At 52.4% G+C, this 19,016-nt stretch overlaps 1 protein-coding gene across 1 annotated transcript in view; it reads left to right on the top strand.

Moving 5' to 3' along the window:
• Nucleotides 1–16,603, top strand: part of BDH1 (3-hydroxybutyrate dehydrogenase 1) — a 40,499-nt gene extending 23,896 nt beyond the window's left edge. Inside the window, 7 exon segments of the mRNA XM_028492559.2 lie at nt 1,265–1,288; nt 3,500–3,523; nt 3,640–3,675; nt 11,938–11,997; nt 11,999–12,116; nt 13,499–13,860; nt 13,862–16,603. Of these exon segments, the coding sequence (XP_028348360.1) occupies nt 1,265–1,288; nt 3,500–3,523; nt 3,640–3,675; nt 11,938–11,997; nt 11,999–12,116; nt 13,499–13,860; nt 13,862–13,972 (735 nt within the window). The 3' untranslated portion in view covers nt 13,973–16,603.
• The last annotated feature ends 2,413 nt before the right edge of the window (nt 16,604–19,016 follow it).

A 19,016-nucleotide genomic window follows, 5' to 3' on the forward strand; every position in this document is an offset into this window, starting at 1 on the left:
TACCACTCTGTTTATTTGTTTATTCACCAGAAGATGTTTATTGAGCACCTGCTATGATCCAACAACATTCTCTGTTGGAGCTACAGCATGTACCAATTCAGTGACAGATTCTTGCCCTGTAGAGTTTACGTGGGGGGAGGAGATAGACAGGGAATACGGTAAATAAGTAAATTGCTTCTCTGTGGGATGATAAAAGCTACGGAGGAAAATAAAGCAGGAAGAGAAGATGGAGGGTGAATGTGGTGGAAGGGGTGCCTGGTTTTAAGAAGGACTTCACTGATAAGTGAGGGAGCGAGTCATGCAGATGCATGTGGGAAAAGGGGACGGCCAAGACAAAACCCCCAAGGAGACCGTGTGCCTGGGGGGCTAGAGGAACAGCAGGAGGCCTCTGTGGCTGAAGCCCAATAAGTGAGAGGGGCATAGTGTGAATGAGCATGGGGGGTGGTAGTGGGAAGATTTGTATCGGAGGAGGAAAAGATTGCCTCTCTGGGAGCACAGGGAAGGCTTGGTGGGCCAAGATGGCATTTCATCACCATCTGGAAGGACGAACAGGAGTTCCCCGTGATGGGCGGAGGTGGCATATCCAGACATCACTGGTACTTTGAGGTAGCTGAAGCCTAGTGCCCTTTGTGGAGGAAGAGGAAGCTGAGAAAGGGAGGCAGGACCAGACCAGGAGGGGCTCTGAATGCCTCTGATACGGCTTTTATCAAGGAGGCCGGCAGCCCCTATTTTGTCAGATCCATTGGCTACTTCTCAGACCATTTTCATACGCAACCTGTCAGCAGCTTTGACCAAAAAACCACTCTCGCTTGTAACACTTTGTTTCTTCACTTTGTGGACACCCTGCGCTCTTGGTTTTTCTCCATCTCCTTTGCTGGCTCCTCCTTTGGCTCATCCTGTAATATTACAACACCCCAGACTTGTTCCTCTTGTCATCATGTTTCTAATACGTGTGATAGACGCTCACATATAATATGTGCTGAGTGTCCTCACATTCTGCCTTGAGGTGCTAGACCGTCTAACAATAAATGCTGAGAGGCTGTGAAACCTTTCTGCCGGGATTAGCCCATGACCTGCCTCGATGTTGTAATAAATTGAGGTAGAAGAGGTTGAAAGTTTGGAAAGGGTAGTTAGGGTGCTGTGCTATTTTCCCTCTGGTCTCAACTAAAATGAGGTGGGCTTCAAGAGAACTTACTTGGAGAACTTACATTTTGTGCCTTGGAGTTTGGAGGTCAAAAAATGGTGTGTTAGTGTTTACCAAAAGAAGTCTAAAAGCCCCCAAATGAGGGTGGAGTGGCTCATCTGGAAGCAGAGCAAAGAAATCCCCTAGAGAGAGGGCTGTCCTTCTACCCAGGCAGGACACTGCCGCCTGGACCTGATATGGACAATGGGAGAGCTGCCTGGAGTCATCTTAAGGGCACCTGTGCAGTGAGACTTCTAGGAGGGTGCGTGTGACTCAGCCAGAAGGGTGTCCCACTGAAGCCCAGGCTGAGGGAGGAGATGCCCAGGTAGAGGAGGGAATGGTCCAGTGGAAGGATCTCTGTGGAAACCACAAAAGTGTCCCAAGAAGGGAGGACCAGCTCTTGAGCATCTGCTGTCCCAGGGCTCCAAGAGCAGACAACAATGGCACCACCCTCAGAAGACTACCTCCTGCCCTTTCATTAGCCAGCCCCTGCATCCATCCCTGGAAGGGTCAGAGATTAAGGAATAGGAGAGGAGGACGAACTAGAAAATAGTGAGAAGGCCACAATCTCCAGCCCTGCTACCTGGCATCCCACTCCCACTTCGCACAGCCCTGCCAGGCCTGGGTCAGGGCAGACTCTAAACTGGATACAAGTTGTTGGGTTTTTTTGAATTTTATTTTATTTATTTTTTTATACAGCAGGTTCTTATTAGTCATCCATTTTATACACATCAGTGTATACATGTCAATCCCAATCTCCCAATTCATCCCACCACCACCACCCACCCTGCCACTTTCCCCCCTTGGTGTCCATATGTTTGTTCTCTACATCTGTGTCTCTATTTCTGCCCTGCAAACCGGTTCATCTGTACTATTTTTCTAGGTTCCACATATATGCGTTAAAATACAATATTTGTTTTTCTCTTTCTGACTTACTTCACTCTGTATGACAGTCTCTAGGTCCAAACTGGATATCTAAACTGGATATGAGTTCGAGAGTTTGGGTATTCAAGCCAGACTGGACAGGAGTTATTTGATTAGTAGACTAAGCTGGACTCCCTGCCAAAACAAAGAGGTTCTCTGTTATCTGAGAATGAGTGGAAAAGCTACGAGACTTGCCTGAAATTTCATCCAGGGATGGTAAAATAGCTTACAGACGAAGTTTAAAGGGATAGTGAAAGAAGGGGGTTTATCAATAAACCAGTTACACAGGCACCAACACAGTAGGACCGAATGCTTGTCCCTGAGCAGCAAGACAGACATGGACAAAGACAGAAACCCTGGAGCCAGGGAGGCAGTGTGGCCCGGGCAGTGCAGCCTGGGCCCCGGGACAGGTGGATCCAGAAGGGAACGGACTGCCATAGTCTGCGGGCTGTGGGCTGAGGGGGGGGTGGGAAAAGTTTCCTTTGAACAGCTGGAGGCAAACTGACAGCAGGACATGCAGGCTGCTCAGAGGCAGATGAGGACTCCTGGGAGGTCTGTCAGGAGAAGGTAGGAGGGTGGGGTTTCTCTCCTGGGGCCTGAATGCTGAGCCTGAAGCTGTGGGCTGTAAGCTTAACCCCCGGTTTCCTCTGTGAGAAGTCTCTTATCTGCCAAGCTGCCAAACTAAGTTCCTGCCGGTACCCTGGCCTAGTGTGAGGGGCTTCCCCCGGGAACTGCAGGGGCATTGGCTTGATGCTGGCTAGAGGCACAGGAGAGGTATGGAGTGGGGCCCGAGAGCTGCTGCCAGATGGCAGCAGGGTTAACAAAGTCCAGAGGAGGAAATGTCACTCAGCTCTTGATAGCAGCTGGAATCCATGCTGTCGGGAGTAGACATCAGCATTCCCTCGGAGACTCAGGCCACGCAGGCTCTACACCAAGGGGCATTTGAGGAACCACGATCTGAAGACTGAATTAAAACAAGATATGTGTTTCCCTAATGTCCACGTGCTGTCTGTGGGAAAGAGAGGTGTCTGTGGGCATCAGCCCCTCCAGCCTCTGGACTTGAAGATGGCGTCCAGGGAGCTCTTCTCTAGTGCAGCCCTCTGTGGGGAAGGCATCAGGAGCTACAGGCTTGTCTGCTCCCCCATAGCTGGAACACCATGTCGTTTGGGAAGACTGGCATACCAGGGGGGTTCAGCGTGGACTGAGCCTCACACCTGGCTGCTCTGTGCAGAGGTGGCTCTGGATGTGGCTGGCATTCCTGGTGCCACACCATGCTGTGCGCTCTTGGTTTTTCTCCATCTCCTTTGCTGGCTCCTCCTTTGGCTCATCCTGTAATATTACAACACCCCAGACTTGTTCCTCTTGTCATCATGTTTCTAATACGTGTGATAGACGCTCACATATAATATGTGCTGAGTGTCCTCACATTCTGCCTTGAGGTGCTAGACCGTCTAACAATAAATGCTGAGAGGCTGTGAAACCTTTCTGCCGGGATTAGCCCATGACCTGCCTCGATGTTGTAATAAATTGAGGTAGAAGAGGTTGAAAGTTTGGAAAGGGTAGTTAGGGTGCTGTGCTATTTTCCCTCTGGTCTCAACTAAAATGAGGTGGGCTTCAAGAGAACTTACTTGGAGAACTTACATTTTGTGCCTTGGAGTTTGGAGGTCAAAAAATGGTGTGTTAGTGTTTACCAAAAGAAGTCTAAAAGCCCCCAAATGAGGGTGGAGTGGCTCATCTGGAAGCAGAGCAAAGAAATCCCCTAGAGAGAGGGCTGTCCTTCTACCCAGGCAGGACACTGCCGCCTGGACCTGATATGGACAATGGGAGAGCTGCCTGGAGTCATCTTAAGGGCACCTGTGCAGTGAGACTTCTAGGAGGGTGCGTGTGACTCAGCCAGAAGGGTGTCCCACTGAAGCCCAGGCTGAGGGAGGAGATGCCCAGGTAGAGGAGGGAATGGTCCAGTGGAAGGATCTCTGTGGAAACCACAAAAGTGTCCCAAGAAGGGAGGACCAGCTCTTGAGCATCTGCTGTCCCAGGGCTCCAAGAGCAGACAACAATGGCACCACCCTCAGAAGACTACCTCCTGCCCTTTCATTAGCCAGCCCCTGCATCCATCCCTGGAAGGGTCAGAGATTAAGGAATAGGAGAGGAGGACGAACTAGAAAATAGTGAGAAGGCCACAATCTCCAGCCCTGCTACCTGGCATCCCACTCCCACTTCGCACAGCCCTGCCAGGCCTGGGTCAGGGCAGACTCTAAACTGGATACAAGTTGTTGGGTTTTTTTGAATTTTATTTTATTTATTTTTTTATACAGCAGGTTCTTATTAGTCATCCATTTTATACACATCAGTGTATACATGACAATCCCAATCTCCCAATTCATCCCACCACCACCACCCACCCTGCCACTTTCCCCCCTTGGTGTCCATATGTTTGTTCTCTACATCTGTGTCTCTATTTCTGCCCTGCAAACCGGTTCATCTGTACTATTTTTCTAGGTTCCACATATATGCGTTAAAATACAATATTTGTTTTTCTCTTTCTGACTTACTTCACTCTGTATGACAGTCTCTAGGTCCAAACTGGATATCTAAACTGGATATGAGTTCGAGAGTTTCGGTATTCAAGCCAGACTGGACAGGAGTTATTTGATTAGTAGACTAAGCTGGACTCCCTGCCAAAACAAAGAGGTTCTCTGTTATCTGAGAATGAGTGGAAAAGCTACGAGACTTGCCTGAAATTTCATCCAGGGGTGGTAAAATAGCTTACAGACGAAGTTTAAAGGGATAGTGAAAGAAGGGGGTTTATCAATAAACCAGTTACACAGGCACCAACACAGTAGGACCGAATGCTTGTCCCTGAGCAGCAAGACAGACATGGACAAAGACAGAAACCCTGGAGCCAGGGAGGCAGTGTGGCCCGGGCAGTGCAGCCTGGGCCCCGGGACAGGTGGATCCAGAAGGGAACGGACTGCCATAGTCTGCGGGCTGTGGGCTGAGGGGGGGGTGGGAAAAGTTTCCTTTGAACAGCTGGAGGCAAACTGACAGCAGGACATGCAGGCTGCTCAGAGGCAGATGAGGACTCCTGGGAGGTCTGTCAGGAGAAGGTAGGAGGGTGGGGTTTCTCTCCTGGGGCCTGAATGCTGAGCCTGAAGCTGTGGGCTGTAAGCTTAACCCCCGGTTTCCTCTGTGAGAAGTCTCTTATCTGCCAAGCTGCCAAACTAAGTTCCTGCCGGTACCCTGGCCTAGTGTGAGGGGCTTCCCCCGGGAACTGCAGGGGCATTGGCTTGATGCTGGCTAGAGGCACAGGAGAGGTATGGAGTGGGGCCCGAGAGCTGCTGCCAGATGGCAGCAGGGTTAACAAAGTCCAGAGGAGGAAATGTCACTCAGCTCTTGATAGCAGCTGGAATCCATGCTGTCGGGAGTAGACATCAGCATTCCCTCGGAGACTCAGGCCACGCAGGCTCTACACCAAGGGGCATTTGAGGAACCACGATCTGAAGACTGAATTAAAACAAGATATGTGTTTCCCTAATGTCCACGTGCTGTCTGTGGGAAAGAGAGGTGTCTGTGGGCATCAGCCCCTCCAGCCTCTGGACTTGAAGATGGCGTCCAGGGAGCTCTTCTCTAGTGCAGCCCTCTGTGGGGAAGGCATCAGGAGCTACAGGCTTGTCTGCTCCCCCATAGCTGGAACACCATGTCGTTTGGGAAGACTGGCATACCAGGGGGGTTCAGCGTGGACTGAGCCTCACACCTGGCTGCTCTGTGCTGAGGTGGCTCTGGATGTGGCTGGCATGCCTGGTGCCACACCATGCTGCTTCTTCCAGGGCCACTGGGGAGGCTCCCTGGAGAACCTGGGGTTAGCGTCCTCCTGGTTCAAACCATTGACACTCAGCCCAGCCTGCAGAGAACTTTCCACCGCAGGTGTATGCTGACCATCCTCGTGCTTCCCGCTCTGGCCTTCCTGGGGATGTTCGTTTCGGTACCAGCTGTAGCCCAGGCAAGCCCTCGGCTGAGAGTAGGCATTTCTCCATCACTTCATCCTCTGGCAGCTACTTCTTTCCTCTCATAAGATGCATCACTGTTCTGTAGACCACTGAGAAAAGTCACTACCAATTAAATTATGACGGACAGTTTAATTTTCACATCGATTGTAGCTCATCCCTATGGTGAAAAAAATATGTGTCATAGAATACAGGAAGTATGGTAATACCACCTGCTTAGGACGTGAGGACTAATGAGATAATGCATGTCAAATGCTTAGCACAGTGCAAAGCACAGTAAACAATAAGTGATGTCTAGTTGATTCAGATCCTCCAGCAGCTCGCCCCCGCCCCCAAGCAGACCCCTGCCCCCCTCTCAAGCCTCACGTCCCACCACTTCCTCTGCCTCTGCTCTGCCTGCAGTGGCTTACGGCAGGACCGTAGCGCCCCTCCTCCTGAAGTGCCCCAATCCCAGGCCCCCTCTGGTTAATGTCCTCAGCTGGCACTGCCTTTGGAGGCTCTTCCCTGCCCACCCCACCTTCTGTGCAGCCTCTCACCTCCCACAAGCTTTCATAGAGCAAAGTCACCCCGTATTCTTTGCTTACCCATCTGCCTCCTTCCCTAAAACTTGACTCTTTGGGAACAGAGGCTGAGTTATTTATTTTTGTGTCTGTGTTCTTAGCACAGTTCTGGAACATGACAGAGGCCCAAGAAATGTTTGCTGAGTGAATGACACTTTTCTCCTGTTTAATAATACCTGAATTTGCATAGAGCTTTGTCATATAACAGGTTTTTTTAAAAAGCAATTTCCTGATTGCATTAACCTGAGCAGGTCAGGACAGGTGGCGATGCCCTTATTTCCAGCTGTAGCTGGAACAACTGGGCACCTCTTAAGGGATGCACCTGAGTACACAGACCCTGGTCCTTGTTGTCCTCTGCCACCAGGGCAGAATCACCTCCATTCCCTGTACTAGTCTGGCCAGTTAGCCTAACCGGGCAAGGCAGGGAGGACCCTGGGTTGCAGGGGGAGGCACTCACCCCCTGCCCGTGGATTGGGCTCAAACCCCAGCACCCCCCTGACACACAAACCTTTCACTGCTGCTTTTTTCCGCTCGATGCATTTCAGGAAGGGTTGTTAAACCACTCACCATGACCTTACTTAACCAATACTGCATTTTTTGGAAGAAAGATGTGAAGATTTTTAGGTCTGAAAAAGAAAAGAAATCTGTCAGATACGTGGTTGCACATGTCTCTCTCTCCCTCTTTCTCTCCCTTCCTGCCGCCCCTCCCAACTGTCTTTTTCCTGGTAAAACAGTGCACATTCCCGCCTTCTCAGGCAATACTGTCTTTGGCCTCCAGGTGGTGCCCTCCCTGAGCTTTCGGACCAGATGCCTTTCCTAAGCTGGTGGCCGCTCTGACTCTACTCCACCCATCGACCCCAGCAGGAACCTTCCAGGAGACAAGTGCATTCTCCGCACTCCCATTGCCGCCACCAGGGAGGGCACATTTTGATGGCGAGTTTGATGCCTTTCACCCTGGCTCTGTGGAACAGTTGCTGCCAAAGCCAGGGGAGCCAGCCGTGGTGGTGAGATGAAGGGCATTGTCCGATTAGAGCTGGTGAGCCATCTACCATAAGCCCCTTTGCTCCCCAGCAGGGCTCTGAGGGACTGGACATCCAGAGCCTGTAACCAGCCCTCTCCTTCCCACTGCAGGGAAAGGCCAAGTGAGTAGACAAACCAGCAGGCTGTGGGCCTGTCCTGATCTTGAAACCATCCCTTATCTTGCATTCAGTAAACATTTATTGAGTGCCTACTGGATACTTAGTAGTGTGCTGAGCACCCGAAAGGGTATGAGCTGGGAGGAGAAGTTTGTAGTTGGGCACCAGCCAAGTGGAAGTCAGTGGCTTCACGGTGGGACCTATGAGGAACAGTTATAGCACTGGAGACATTATGCAATGGACAGGGAAGACCCTACATCTGGGGCACTCTTGGTCTGGGAGTGAGAAGACTGGAGTTACTCTGGGCTTAGCCTCTTACTAGAAGTGTGATCTTGGGCTTGTCCCTTCACCTTTGAGGGTCTCAGCTTGTCCATCTGTGAGGCTCACATGTCAATCTGACCACGGCAGGGGCATTTCAACTGAAGCTGCTCTCAGGCTGAGGGGCAGGAGAGCTGAGCGGAGCCAGGAAGCAGCGGAGGCAGGAGGGGCCGAGATGTCAGAGGAGTGGCAGGCTGTTCAGGCTCAGATAGGGCAGAGTCCTTGGTGGGGAGTGGGTGAGAAGCATGGGAAAGGAGGCCTCGCACGCCCCACTCCAGAAGGGAAGCATAGGAGCAGGAAGTTGTTGACCGAGGAGGAGAGTCTGCCGGAGGGGGTCAGATCAGGATGGAGGAGGAGGAAAGAGACTGTGACAGGAAGACCTGGGAGGGCTTCTCCAACAACATAGGAGGGAGGCAACAGGGACCCAAACGAATGCTGTAGACACAGGAAAGAAGGCGCCGATTCTAATGACGCAGCAAAGGAAGGCAACAGCAGCACAGGGTTAAGTGCAAGGGCTGTGTCCTCACACAGACCTGGGTCCTAATGCCCTCCTGTCCACTGGTTAGCTGGGTGACACTGAGCAAGGTGCTTAACCTCTCTGAGCCTCAGTTGCCTCATCCAGATATGGAACAATTTAGTATCTGTTGTACTTTTTTATAGGTTGGTTGTGAGGACCAGGTGAAGGAATGGATGCAAAGTGCTTAGTTCAGGGCCTGGCAGCTGTCCTTTTGATCTTTCTCAGTATATTAATAGTACTCTTGACTCATTAGATGGGGAAGAAATGAAGGGGCTGGAGGAGTTGAAGATGACAGTGAAACTATTAGCAAGGAAGAGGAGCAGGCTTGGGCCACTGGGCACTTGGTGTGTTGGTTGGTCAGGATGAGTTGGGGACCTGTGGGACATTCAGGTAAAAGTGATGGTCAGGAGGAGGAGGTGGGGTTGGGAGAGAGCCATGACTCCCCAGGGGTACGTTGGAACAGTTACTCGGAGGTGGCGATGGGGCTGTTGCAGGAAAACAGCTGTCACGCAGACCAGCAGGAATGTCATGAGTTTATTCAGAATGCTGGCTGAGGACTCCAGCGAGCTCCTTCATCCACAGACTGTTGCTACTTATCATGTCGTCAGAGCTGTGATCCAGGAACAGTGTGCTTCCACAGGTCAAGTTCAGTTAAACTTTTTTCGTTATCGCTGTCAGATGTAATTAATCTTTAGCTGGATAAAAGGACTGTATGCATTTTATGTTGTGTGATACTGTGCCATATGAATCAAACACAAAGCAGCTGGAAATTTCCATGAACATAAAGAAGATGAGGCTGCCTAAGCATTGAGTGTCACTTGAGGGAAGGTGCACTAGGACAGGACATTGGGGGACAGGTGGAAGAAAGGGGTCAGGGAAGATGGAGGAGATGCTTGGGTATCATTAATGCGAAGGGAGGAGTGAGGGTCAGGATCCATAAGTGGTGCTTACACCAGGTGCCGGGGGAGAGGTTGAGGCCAGTGAAGATGGCGGGGGTGAGGGATTAGGGAGGCGTCCTTAGCATGGGCCGCCCTGGACACCCTGCAGCAGCGAGGGGCCGGGACCCAGAATGGCAGGGAAATGGGAAACTGGAGAGTGTAGCTTGTGTTCTCAGAAGCCTGGCCGTGTAGGGAAGGAGAGCAAGACGGTGTGGTGTGAGGGGGTAGCATGATTAAGAAAAAGTTCTTTAGGATACGGGGACATGGTATTTACAGACAGTCATTCACCTGACAAACATTTGTTGAGCATCTGCTGTGTACAACATTGAAGGGAGGGAGCCAGGAGCAAGGGAGGAGTGGAAGTTGCATAAGAGAGAAGGATGGATGGCTGATGGTATGGAAGGTGGAGGGTGAAGTGGCAGCTTTGACAATTGGTGAGAGGCCTCCTGCTCCTCCTGGTGAGAGGAGTGGGGCAAAGACTTCCAGGGGAAAGTCTGCAGCGGTGGGGGGGGGAGAGGGAGTGGCTGCGTGAGGCCAGCCCTGAGAGCTGAGCGGGGGGGAGGTTTTTTATAGGTTGGTTGTGAGGACCAGGTGAAGGAATGGATGCAAAGTGCTTAGTTCAGGGCCTGGCAGCTGTCCTTTTGATCTTTCTCAGTATATTAATAGTACTCTTGACTCATTAGATGGGGAAGAAATGAAGGGGCTGGAGGAGTTGAAGATGACAGTGAAACTATTAGCAAGGAAGAGGAGCAGGCTTGGGCCACTGGGCACTTGGTGTGTTGGTTGGTCAGGATGAGTTGGGGACCTGTGGGACATTCAGGTAAAAGTGATGGTCAGGAGGAGGAGGTGGGGTTGGGAGAGAGCCATGACTCCCCAGGGGTACATTGGAACAGTTACTCGGAGGTGGAGTCCTGAGGCTCCAGCCCATCCAGTCCTTACACCCAAAAGACAGCTCAGAGGGGGCCCTGCAGCACAAGGCTGCCTCCTATTGGCCGCCATGGGGAGTGAGGGTGAGAACGTCATGAGCACTTTGTTAACCGGCCATTTCCTTCCTCTAATAAATGACCTTAATTCTCCACAATTGAAGGAGAAGGCACCAGAGGTCAGTTGATGAAGCTTTAATTTGGGTAACACGAAGGAAAGAAGCTAGAGACCAATTACTCTGTCATTTACACAAACTCATTTCCATGATTAACTAGGGGTGAAGGAGGGCCAGAGTTCCCACAGGCAGGGGTCAGCCCCCCAGGAGGAAGCTCTGCCCTGAGGCTACGCCTTGGCAAGGAGCACTTCCATGACCACGGGAGACTAAATCCTGAGGGATTCCCCAAAGAGGAGGCAGGGTCCCACCGTCCTGAGGCTCCAGCCCATCTAGTCCTTACACCCAAAAGACAGCTCAGAGGGGGCCCTGCAGCACAAGGCTGCCTCCTATTGCCCCATCCCCCATTTCAGCTCTGCCTCTGCCTCAGCATCACTGGTCACACCAGAGCCAGGCTTCCCCCTTGGGTCCTCTGTTTCCCTAGCTGTGAGAGTAGTAATCAGGCTAAACGGACTCCAGTGATCCTTCTAGCACCCAGTTCTCTGAGTCTACTTATCTGGCCCTGCAGGAAACAGTCAACCCAAGTACACTCAGAGAGTGTATGTTTGCTCTGACCCTGTACTAAGCCCCATGGGACCACACAAAGCTGAGGGGTGTTCGCTACCTGCAAAGACCAGGTGTGTCCATTGTTCATATTGATGAACAGCTTACCAGGTGCCAGGGGCTCACCACATGACACCCAGCCAATAGTGCATGGTTCACAGAGGATGGAGTAGTGGTTAGGAGGGTCTTGGAGTGGAGCTGGACTGGGGGCCCCACCTGACATCAAGGCTTGGCTGAACCTCTAACTTACTGTGTGACCTTGGACGCTGCATCCCCTCTCTGGTCCTCCAGAGAGGGCTTGGCCTGGAAGACCCCTGAGGTTCCCCTGTTTTCTGGCAAGAGGGAGAATACAAGTGAAGGCTCAGAGGCAGGAATGAATAAACAGGTTCCCAGGTGCAGGGAGCAGGATGAGACTGGAGGGAATAGGGTAGAAATGAGTGAGGTGAGGTGGGGCTCCAGGCTGGAGGAGGGCTGGGTCATGATGGGTCAGAGAGTCGCTGCAGGCAGAAGTGAGATGAGAATTGGACACGAGACTGAAGGGAGGGTCACAGCCAGCAGCTTAGTCCTCTCCATCTCCTGTCATTCCTGGGTGACTCTAGAACGTGTCCCGAGAGCCTTGGACAAGAAGCTGGCAAGTTATGGGGAAAAGGAATGAAAGTGAGGAGGGGAATGGCCTGCAGGCTGATGGGTGATATCGGAGGCTGAGCCCTGTGATGAGTGCGGTTCTGTCCCCTCCTGTCCGGGCTTGTAGCGCCTGGTTAACAATGCGGGCATCTCAATGTCTGGGGGATGTGGAGTTCACCAGCATGGAGACCTACAAGGAGGTGGCGGAAGTAAACCTCTGGGGCACAGTGCGGGGGACAAAACCCTTTCTCCCCCTCATCCAGAGGGCCACAGGTGAGTTGGAAAGGGGCCTTCTTCCTGCCCCCTGGGCCTGCTCTACCTTTTCATCTTTGCTCAGAATGGAAATAGGTCTCAGCAGACTCAACATCCACTGCCCTCACTGGCTGAGTGCATGACCCCCAGGGGCCACACGGGGCCGTGGATGGTGGCCAGCAGGGGTGCCCTGGACCGGGGGTGCAGAAAGGGATGTGTGATTTTCAGAAAGTAGAGCAGGTAAGAGGTCAGCAGTCTGCACCAAAGGCTAAAAGATTACAGTTGTAATCCCAGTCTGGGAACCTAATCTAGACAAATAACCACCTTTGTGCACGGAGCTGTGTGTACACATCAGGTATGGAGAGGGGTGTGGTTAAGTAAATGTTGGTATATCCATTCTATGGGTTACTATGCCATAGTTAACCAATGAGACAATTGTGGTAGTAGGTGAAAATAATAATAGTAATAATCAAGATTAGAAATTGCCAAGACAAACGCCCAAACCACGTTAGGTGGCCAAATGTAAGCACACCACCTAAGAAGTCACTGACTCAGATTTTCTCCCTATAGTAGCAAACAATTATGGCAAAAAAGGGAAGATCCGTACCATCCATCCCAGTGTCCCAGCAATGACAGGAGGAACCCAGAGAGCAGCTGTAGGGTTTTGGAAGAAAACCCCAATCCTTAAGAACTTCCAACACAGAGGTTTCTGAAAGGTGTCTCCTCACAGTGCCCAGGTGGGGCTGTGCCTTAACTTCCTGGGTGCGCACCCAGGGCGAGTGGGTCTCAAGTCTGCCTGGGCTTACCGGGCAGGCTGGATGGCTCCTCTTCCATCCACTGCCCCACGGCCTGGAGAGGCTGTGGTCAGCTCCTAGCACCCCCAGGCTGGGCCTATGGGAGAGCTTCTCCAGCTCCCCACTCTCTCCCAGTGCCCGAGACTCTGTCCACATGTCTTAGATCTGCAGTCAGGTTCAGTACCCTGCCCCTGCCTGCTTGGCGACGGAGCCCGACCAGGTGGTAACAATTTGGGGTTATTGGCAATAGGAGAACATGGCAGGCGAGACAGAGCTTGTTGTGTGTTGCCCATTTTACTGTGCCCTCCCACTATGTAGGCCTGCGTTCCACTCTTTCCTCCTCCCCTGTCCTGCCTGGGAACAGCCAGCTACCCAGGAAATACCAGAGATGCTGATGCTGATGTGTGGGCCTGAGCTGGCCTTCATTATAAATGAGGGGGCCCCCTGACCCTGGCTGGTTGAGAAGGTGGAGCCCCAGCCTGACAAGCCGCAAAATAGCTGTCAGGGGCCAGGAGGCCGGGTTCTGGCCAGACCTCCAGAAACATGCCAGGCCCCAGACCCTCTGCAGGTATTGTTGCGTGAGCAGGAGTTTGCTGTCTTCCTCCGCAGGCTGCGTGGTCAACATCAGCAGCATACTGGGCCGCATGGTCCACGCGGCCGGCCCCCCATACTGCATCACCAGGTTTGGGGTGGAGGCTTTCTCCGACTGCCTGCGCTACGAGGTGCACCCACTGGGAGTGAAGGTCGGCGTGCTGGAACCCGGCAACTTCATCGCCACCAACAGCCTCCACGGCGCTGAGCGCATCCAGGCCATCGCCAGTAAGATGTGGGACGAGCTGCCTGAGGGGGTGCACAAGGACTACGGCAGGAAGTACTTTGACGGGAGGGTCGCGAAGATGGAGACCTACCGCAACAGCAGCTCCACAGACACGTCCCCCGTCATCAGCGCTGGCACCCACACCCTGACCTCCGGCTACCCCCTGCACTCGCTACCACCTCATGGACTACTACTGTTGGGTGCGAATGCGGATCACGACCCACTTGCCCGGAGTGATCTCCTCCAACAGGATCTACATACACTGAGGAGTTTCGCACTGGCCTCTGTTGGGGAGCCCTGGGGGCAGGGAAGAGGACGGAGGGAGGGAGGGGGAGGGGCTTGTGTCCTTACCTCTTGATTACCCACTTGTGTATTATCCCAGTCCCAGGAAGACCCACTACCAGTTTGAGCGTTAACCAGAGCAGGCAGCCCAGTTCAACTCGTGTGCCCAGTGAATGGCTCGGGCCTTCTCAACTGGGGTGCAGTGTGGTGGGCAGGGCCCACAAACCTCAGGGCAAACATGGTGAATCTGTCTTTCTGGAATTGATTTTATATAACGATTTTAGGTAGACATCTTTATATTAAAAACAGATTTATTATAAAATAGAATCCAAATCCTTTATATTTTAAAGCCAAAGCATCAGTTCAAAAAATTTACCTCAGGACTCCCCTGGCGGTCCAGTGGTTAAGACTTCACCTTCCAATTCAGGGGGTGCAGGTTCAATGCCTGGTCAGCTAAGATCCCACATGCCTCGGGGCCAAAAAACCAAAACATAAAGCAGAAGCAATATTGTAACAAATTTAGTAAAAACTTTAAAGAAATGGTCCACATCAAAAAAAAAAATTTATCTCATTTGATCCTTAAACCAGCCTCATGAGTAAAAAGGGCAGTTGTTTTTTTTCTTTCGTACATGAAGAATTTTTGGCTCAAAGAGGATACACGAATTACCCTTTTGTTGCTTATAAATCAATTTTGCTTATATTGCTTTTTATAAAATATAAAGGTCCAAGTCGTGTGTTCCTGCCACTGCTGTAGAAACAGTTCACATTTTATGTTCCGGGGCTGCTCTGGATCCAGTTATCTGAGGATCCTGTGATGAGCTCTGTACCCTCACCTGTGCCATATATACCATGTGCCCACCATGCACCTCTTTGCATGTCCTTGGTGCTGCTGTGTGCAGCCTGCAGCCAGTGATTCAGAGCTGAGTGGAGGGGGTGGCAACTTTCTGGAGATTTCCATTTGAGGTTTCTCCAGCTTATCTTAGGACAAACTTGTGTGGAGGTGCTCATTGGCTAAGAGGTAATTTGTTTCTGGTTTGGGTCCTCTTGGTCTTGCCTGGGCTGGGACCCATGTTGATGGGACATTCTTGGAAGGAGCCATGATACATAGGATGGGCACTGTGGCCTCTCCTCCCCCAGGGGTGGGTCCAGGTTCCCTGTCTGTCTCACCTGGTGCTTACACACACACACACACACACACACACACACACACACACACACACACACACACACACACACCCCTGTTCTATGGTGCTCAGGGTGGCCTTCATTGATGGCTCACCTTCCTGCTATGGACTTATTTTTAATTAAACCAGGTCACTGATCAGCAGAGTCTGTGTTATCACTTCTTGGGTTTGGGTTTTTGTTTTTTTTAATAAATTTATTTATTTTACTTGTTTTAATTTTTGGCTGTGTTGGGTCTTCGTTGCTGCTCACAGGCTTTCTCTAGTTGTGGCGAGCGGGGGCTACTGTTCGTTGCCGTGCGCGGGCTTCTCTTTGCGGTGGCTTCTCGTTGTGGAGCACAGGCTTTAGGCGTGCAGGCTTCAGTAGTTGTGGCTCATGGGCTCAGTAGTTGTGGCTTCCGGGCTCTAGAGCGCAGGCTCAGTAGTTGTGGCGCACGGGCTTAGTTGCTCCATGGCATGTGGGATCTTCCTGGACCAGGGCTTAAACCCGTGTACCCTGCATTGGCAGGCAGATTCTTAACCACTGCACCACCAGGGAAGCCCTTGGGTTTGGGTTTGAAGGCTAGTATCCCTGTAATTGCCCAGAGCCTGCATGTTTGGACCAAAACCAGGCAACACCCTCCTCCAGGTATCTGCAGGCCTTGGGACAGGTTCCTGAGTACCAGCCCTTCCGCCTCGCCCTGGAAGGACCAGGCCTGCCGCTAGAGGGTGCCCTATCTCCTTTGCAGCCGGAGTGGCCTTAGCTCCTGATTTGGGAGCTCCCACCCAAGCCTGAGGTCTCAGAGGGTTGGTGATTCCCCACCTTGGAAGTGGTCCAGGCACAAAGACACAAGGCCCCTTTAGAAACAATTCTTCCTTCTCTTCTAGTAGCTGCCTGGCTTAATCGTGGAGCCTGGTGCCAGGAGAAAGCAGAACCTGGAGAGCTGGAACCAGCCACGGGGCTCAGGCAGTGCCAAAGAAAAGGGGGTCTCACAACGAGAAAATTCAGCCTGCCTTTTGGGCCTTGATCCCCTCTGTTAACAAGCAGGGATGCCCTGCCCAGCTCCCTATCTGCACGGTGAGGCCCAGAGGGCCTGTGTGGATGACAGGGTGGGCAGGGAGACTGAAACCCTCCAGAGCCCAGGGAGGGACACTTGATGGTCATTGTCTTTACATAACAAGAAGAGCTTTTTGAATCACAAGGCTTGCCTTTCAGAATCTCATTTTTATATCTTGGGAGATTTTGTTTCCATGCTTAATTTTATTAAAGGAAAATGAATGCAGAACTTGAAGTTACTTGTGTGCATGGATGCCTGGGAACTGGCAGGAAAGGGAGATGGTCATACGCTCTGGGTCAGGATCAGCAGTAAACCGAACACTGGAGAAGATGCATCTGCGTCTGCTGGGACCATCAGGCGTTCAGTCAGGACTGCTAGGCTGGCCTGCAGGCTGCCCTGATTTTTAATTTTTATCCCAGTGATTGGAAAGCCCAGAGCAACTTCCCTCCAGATCATCTCAATGCTAATGAAAACCTCACAATTACTATTCACCTTTTGGCAGCTGAGAGCCTCCTTGGGGGCAGGTCTCGTTTTGATCCTTACAAGAGACAGCTGAGGTGGGCAGAATAGAGGTGGTTGTTCCCATTTTATAAATGACATAACTGAGACCCAGAGAGGGGAAGTGACTTACCCAGCATCACAGTGGGTCTGAGCAGATCCAGGGCCAGCACGAAAGTCTCCCGAGTGGTGCTGTTCACCATCACCTCACTCTGTGGCCTCAGGAGCCCTGGGAACCAGGTGGATGGGTCAGGGTCTCCTGGTACCTAGACCCTCACTGCCTGTCAGCAGAGCTGCCCCTGCATGTGGGGGTGAGGGGAGGCTGCCACCTGTGCCCACTGTCTGGGGCTGCTGGGGACTAATGTGTCCACCAGCACCACCTTGGGTGGGAGCATTGTCTCCAGCACCCTCCCCTTGGAAGGATTCGCTCAGTCGGTGAGGCCTGAGGACCCATCTCCTGTTGTCTATACAGGCCTGCAGCTCTGGGCCTGGGTCCCTTGGAGTATAACCCCATCTCCCAAGCAGCAGGTACCGATCAGCTATGCAGGGCAGGGCACTAGTGAGCAGGCACCTGCACAGGGCCCTGGGCCAGGAACCAGGCATTCACTGTACCACTGGATCCTCCTCAAGGCCTCTGAGATCGGGGGAGAGTCCTACACCCCAATCCCACTCTGCCACCCCATGGTGTAATCTTGAGTAAGTGGCTCTGGTTCCAGGGCCTCCGTCGAGGCCTCAGGCAAGAGGAGGGGAAGCGTGCAGAGAAAGCCTGGCACTGCGGGCGGGGGTTGTGGGCTGGACTCGGCTTGCATTTGGGACTTTGCCCAGTGGTACCGCTGTCTGTGGGGACCCACGGACGGGTGCCTTCAGCCCACACTGTCCCTCCCTTGATGGCTGGAGGCTGGGTGAGGGCTTTTTGCAAGATGCTCCTGACGGCGCCTTGTTACAGAACACGTGCTGTGCTTTACATTCCACCCGGAGCCAAGGGCTGTGCAAGCAGGTGACAAGACGGCCTGGCCCTCCCTGCCATGGGCTGCTCCGAGTGCCTCCGCTGCCTGGGGTGGTGGGCTCTGCCAGACTCCCCACTCATGAGGCCTGCTCATTTCCTGTATTTCAAGCAGGAACTGGCTCTGCAAAGCTGCACCAATTCTTTCTGGTGCAGGTGCAGACACGAGCAAGCAGAGGCTCTCTCGGCTTAGGTAGCACCAGGCCCGGGCTGCCAGAGAGCAACCAGGCACACCTGTGCAGTGCTGGGCCTGGTCCACAGCCAGCTCCGCCCCTCCTCTCCTCTGATTCTCACAGCAGCCTTGGGAGGTGGGTGGGGTTATTTTCTCATTTTACACATGAGGAAGCAAACTACCCCAAGTCTCTCACCAAGAGAGGATAGAACCGGGTGGCCAAGTCAGATCTAACCTCCAGCCCGGAGCTAGTGATGCATGAAAAGCAGGGCAGATGGCACCCGGATCTAAAATAAGGAGGGGAAAAAATACCTCAATTATGTAACAGTGAGAAAGATCAGTAGGCATACGCATAGTACAACCAAGGAGTGCTGCCCCATAAGCCATCTCCTCCTTCCCTCCCCCATCTCCTCCTTCCCTCCCCCATCTCCTTCTTCCCTCCCCCAGGCTCTGGGCCCTGCTCCCTGGGAGGGGATGTGCCGGAGGAGCCCATCAGCGACCTTCCAGGAGGAAATCTGCCTGGCCTGGGCTCACACCGCCCCCTCCTGGGCGTTTCTGAGGGCATGGTCTAAGAACACCAACACCTAAACCTTGGACAGAAACAGATTCTGGAGCTGCTCTCAGAGAGCTCGAGGGTTGTCTGAGCACAAGACTTGAGAATCCTCAGATACGGATGTGGGACAAGGAGGGCTCTGGGGACCCAGTGCTCCGATGTAGAACAAACAAGAAAACAAGCAAACCCAGAGCATCTAAGGCCATCCTAGTGTGTGTAGGCACCAAAGAAGGTGGTTTGTGAGGTTTGTGGATTCAGAGGTATAGGGTGAGCACAAACTGGTCAGGTCCCAGGGCCCAGGGCCTGGGATTAGGGCTGGGAGGGCTTCCAGGACTCCTGGAACCTCAGAGAAGGAAAAGGGACTCAGCCATCATCAAGCATGACTCCCAACCTCCAGGCAGCTGGCCAGGCTTTGAAGCCCTCCAGTGACAAGGATCTCCTTACTTCCTAAGATGGCATTTCCTTGGTTAGGGAAAACTTACCCAAAGACTGAGCTGAAATCTACCATCTCTGACTTAAGTCCTTTGACACTTGGCTATGACCCAGAACTGCACAGAAACTAGGTTGGAAATGGCCAAGTCAGG

The sequence above is a fragment of the Physeter macrocephalus genome, chromosome 1 (assembly GCF_002837175.3).
Source record: "Physeter macrocephalus isolate SW-GA chromosome 1, ASM283717v5, whole genome shotgun sequence".
Classification (NCBI taxonomy): domain Eukaryota; kingdom Metazoa; phylum Chordata; class Mammalia; order Artiodactyla; family Physeteridae; genus Physeter; species Physeter macrocephalus.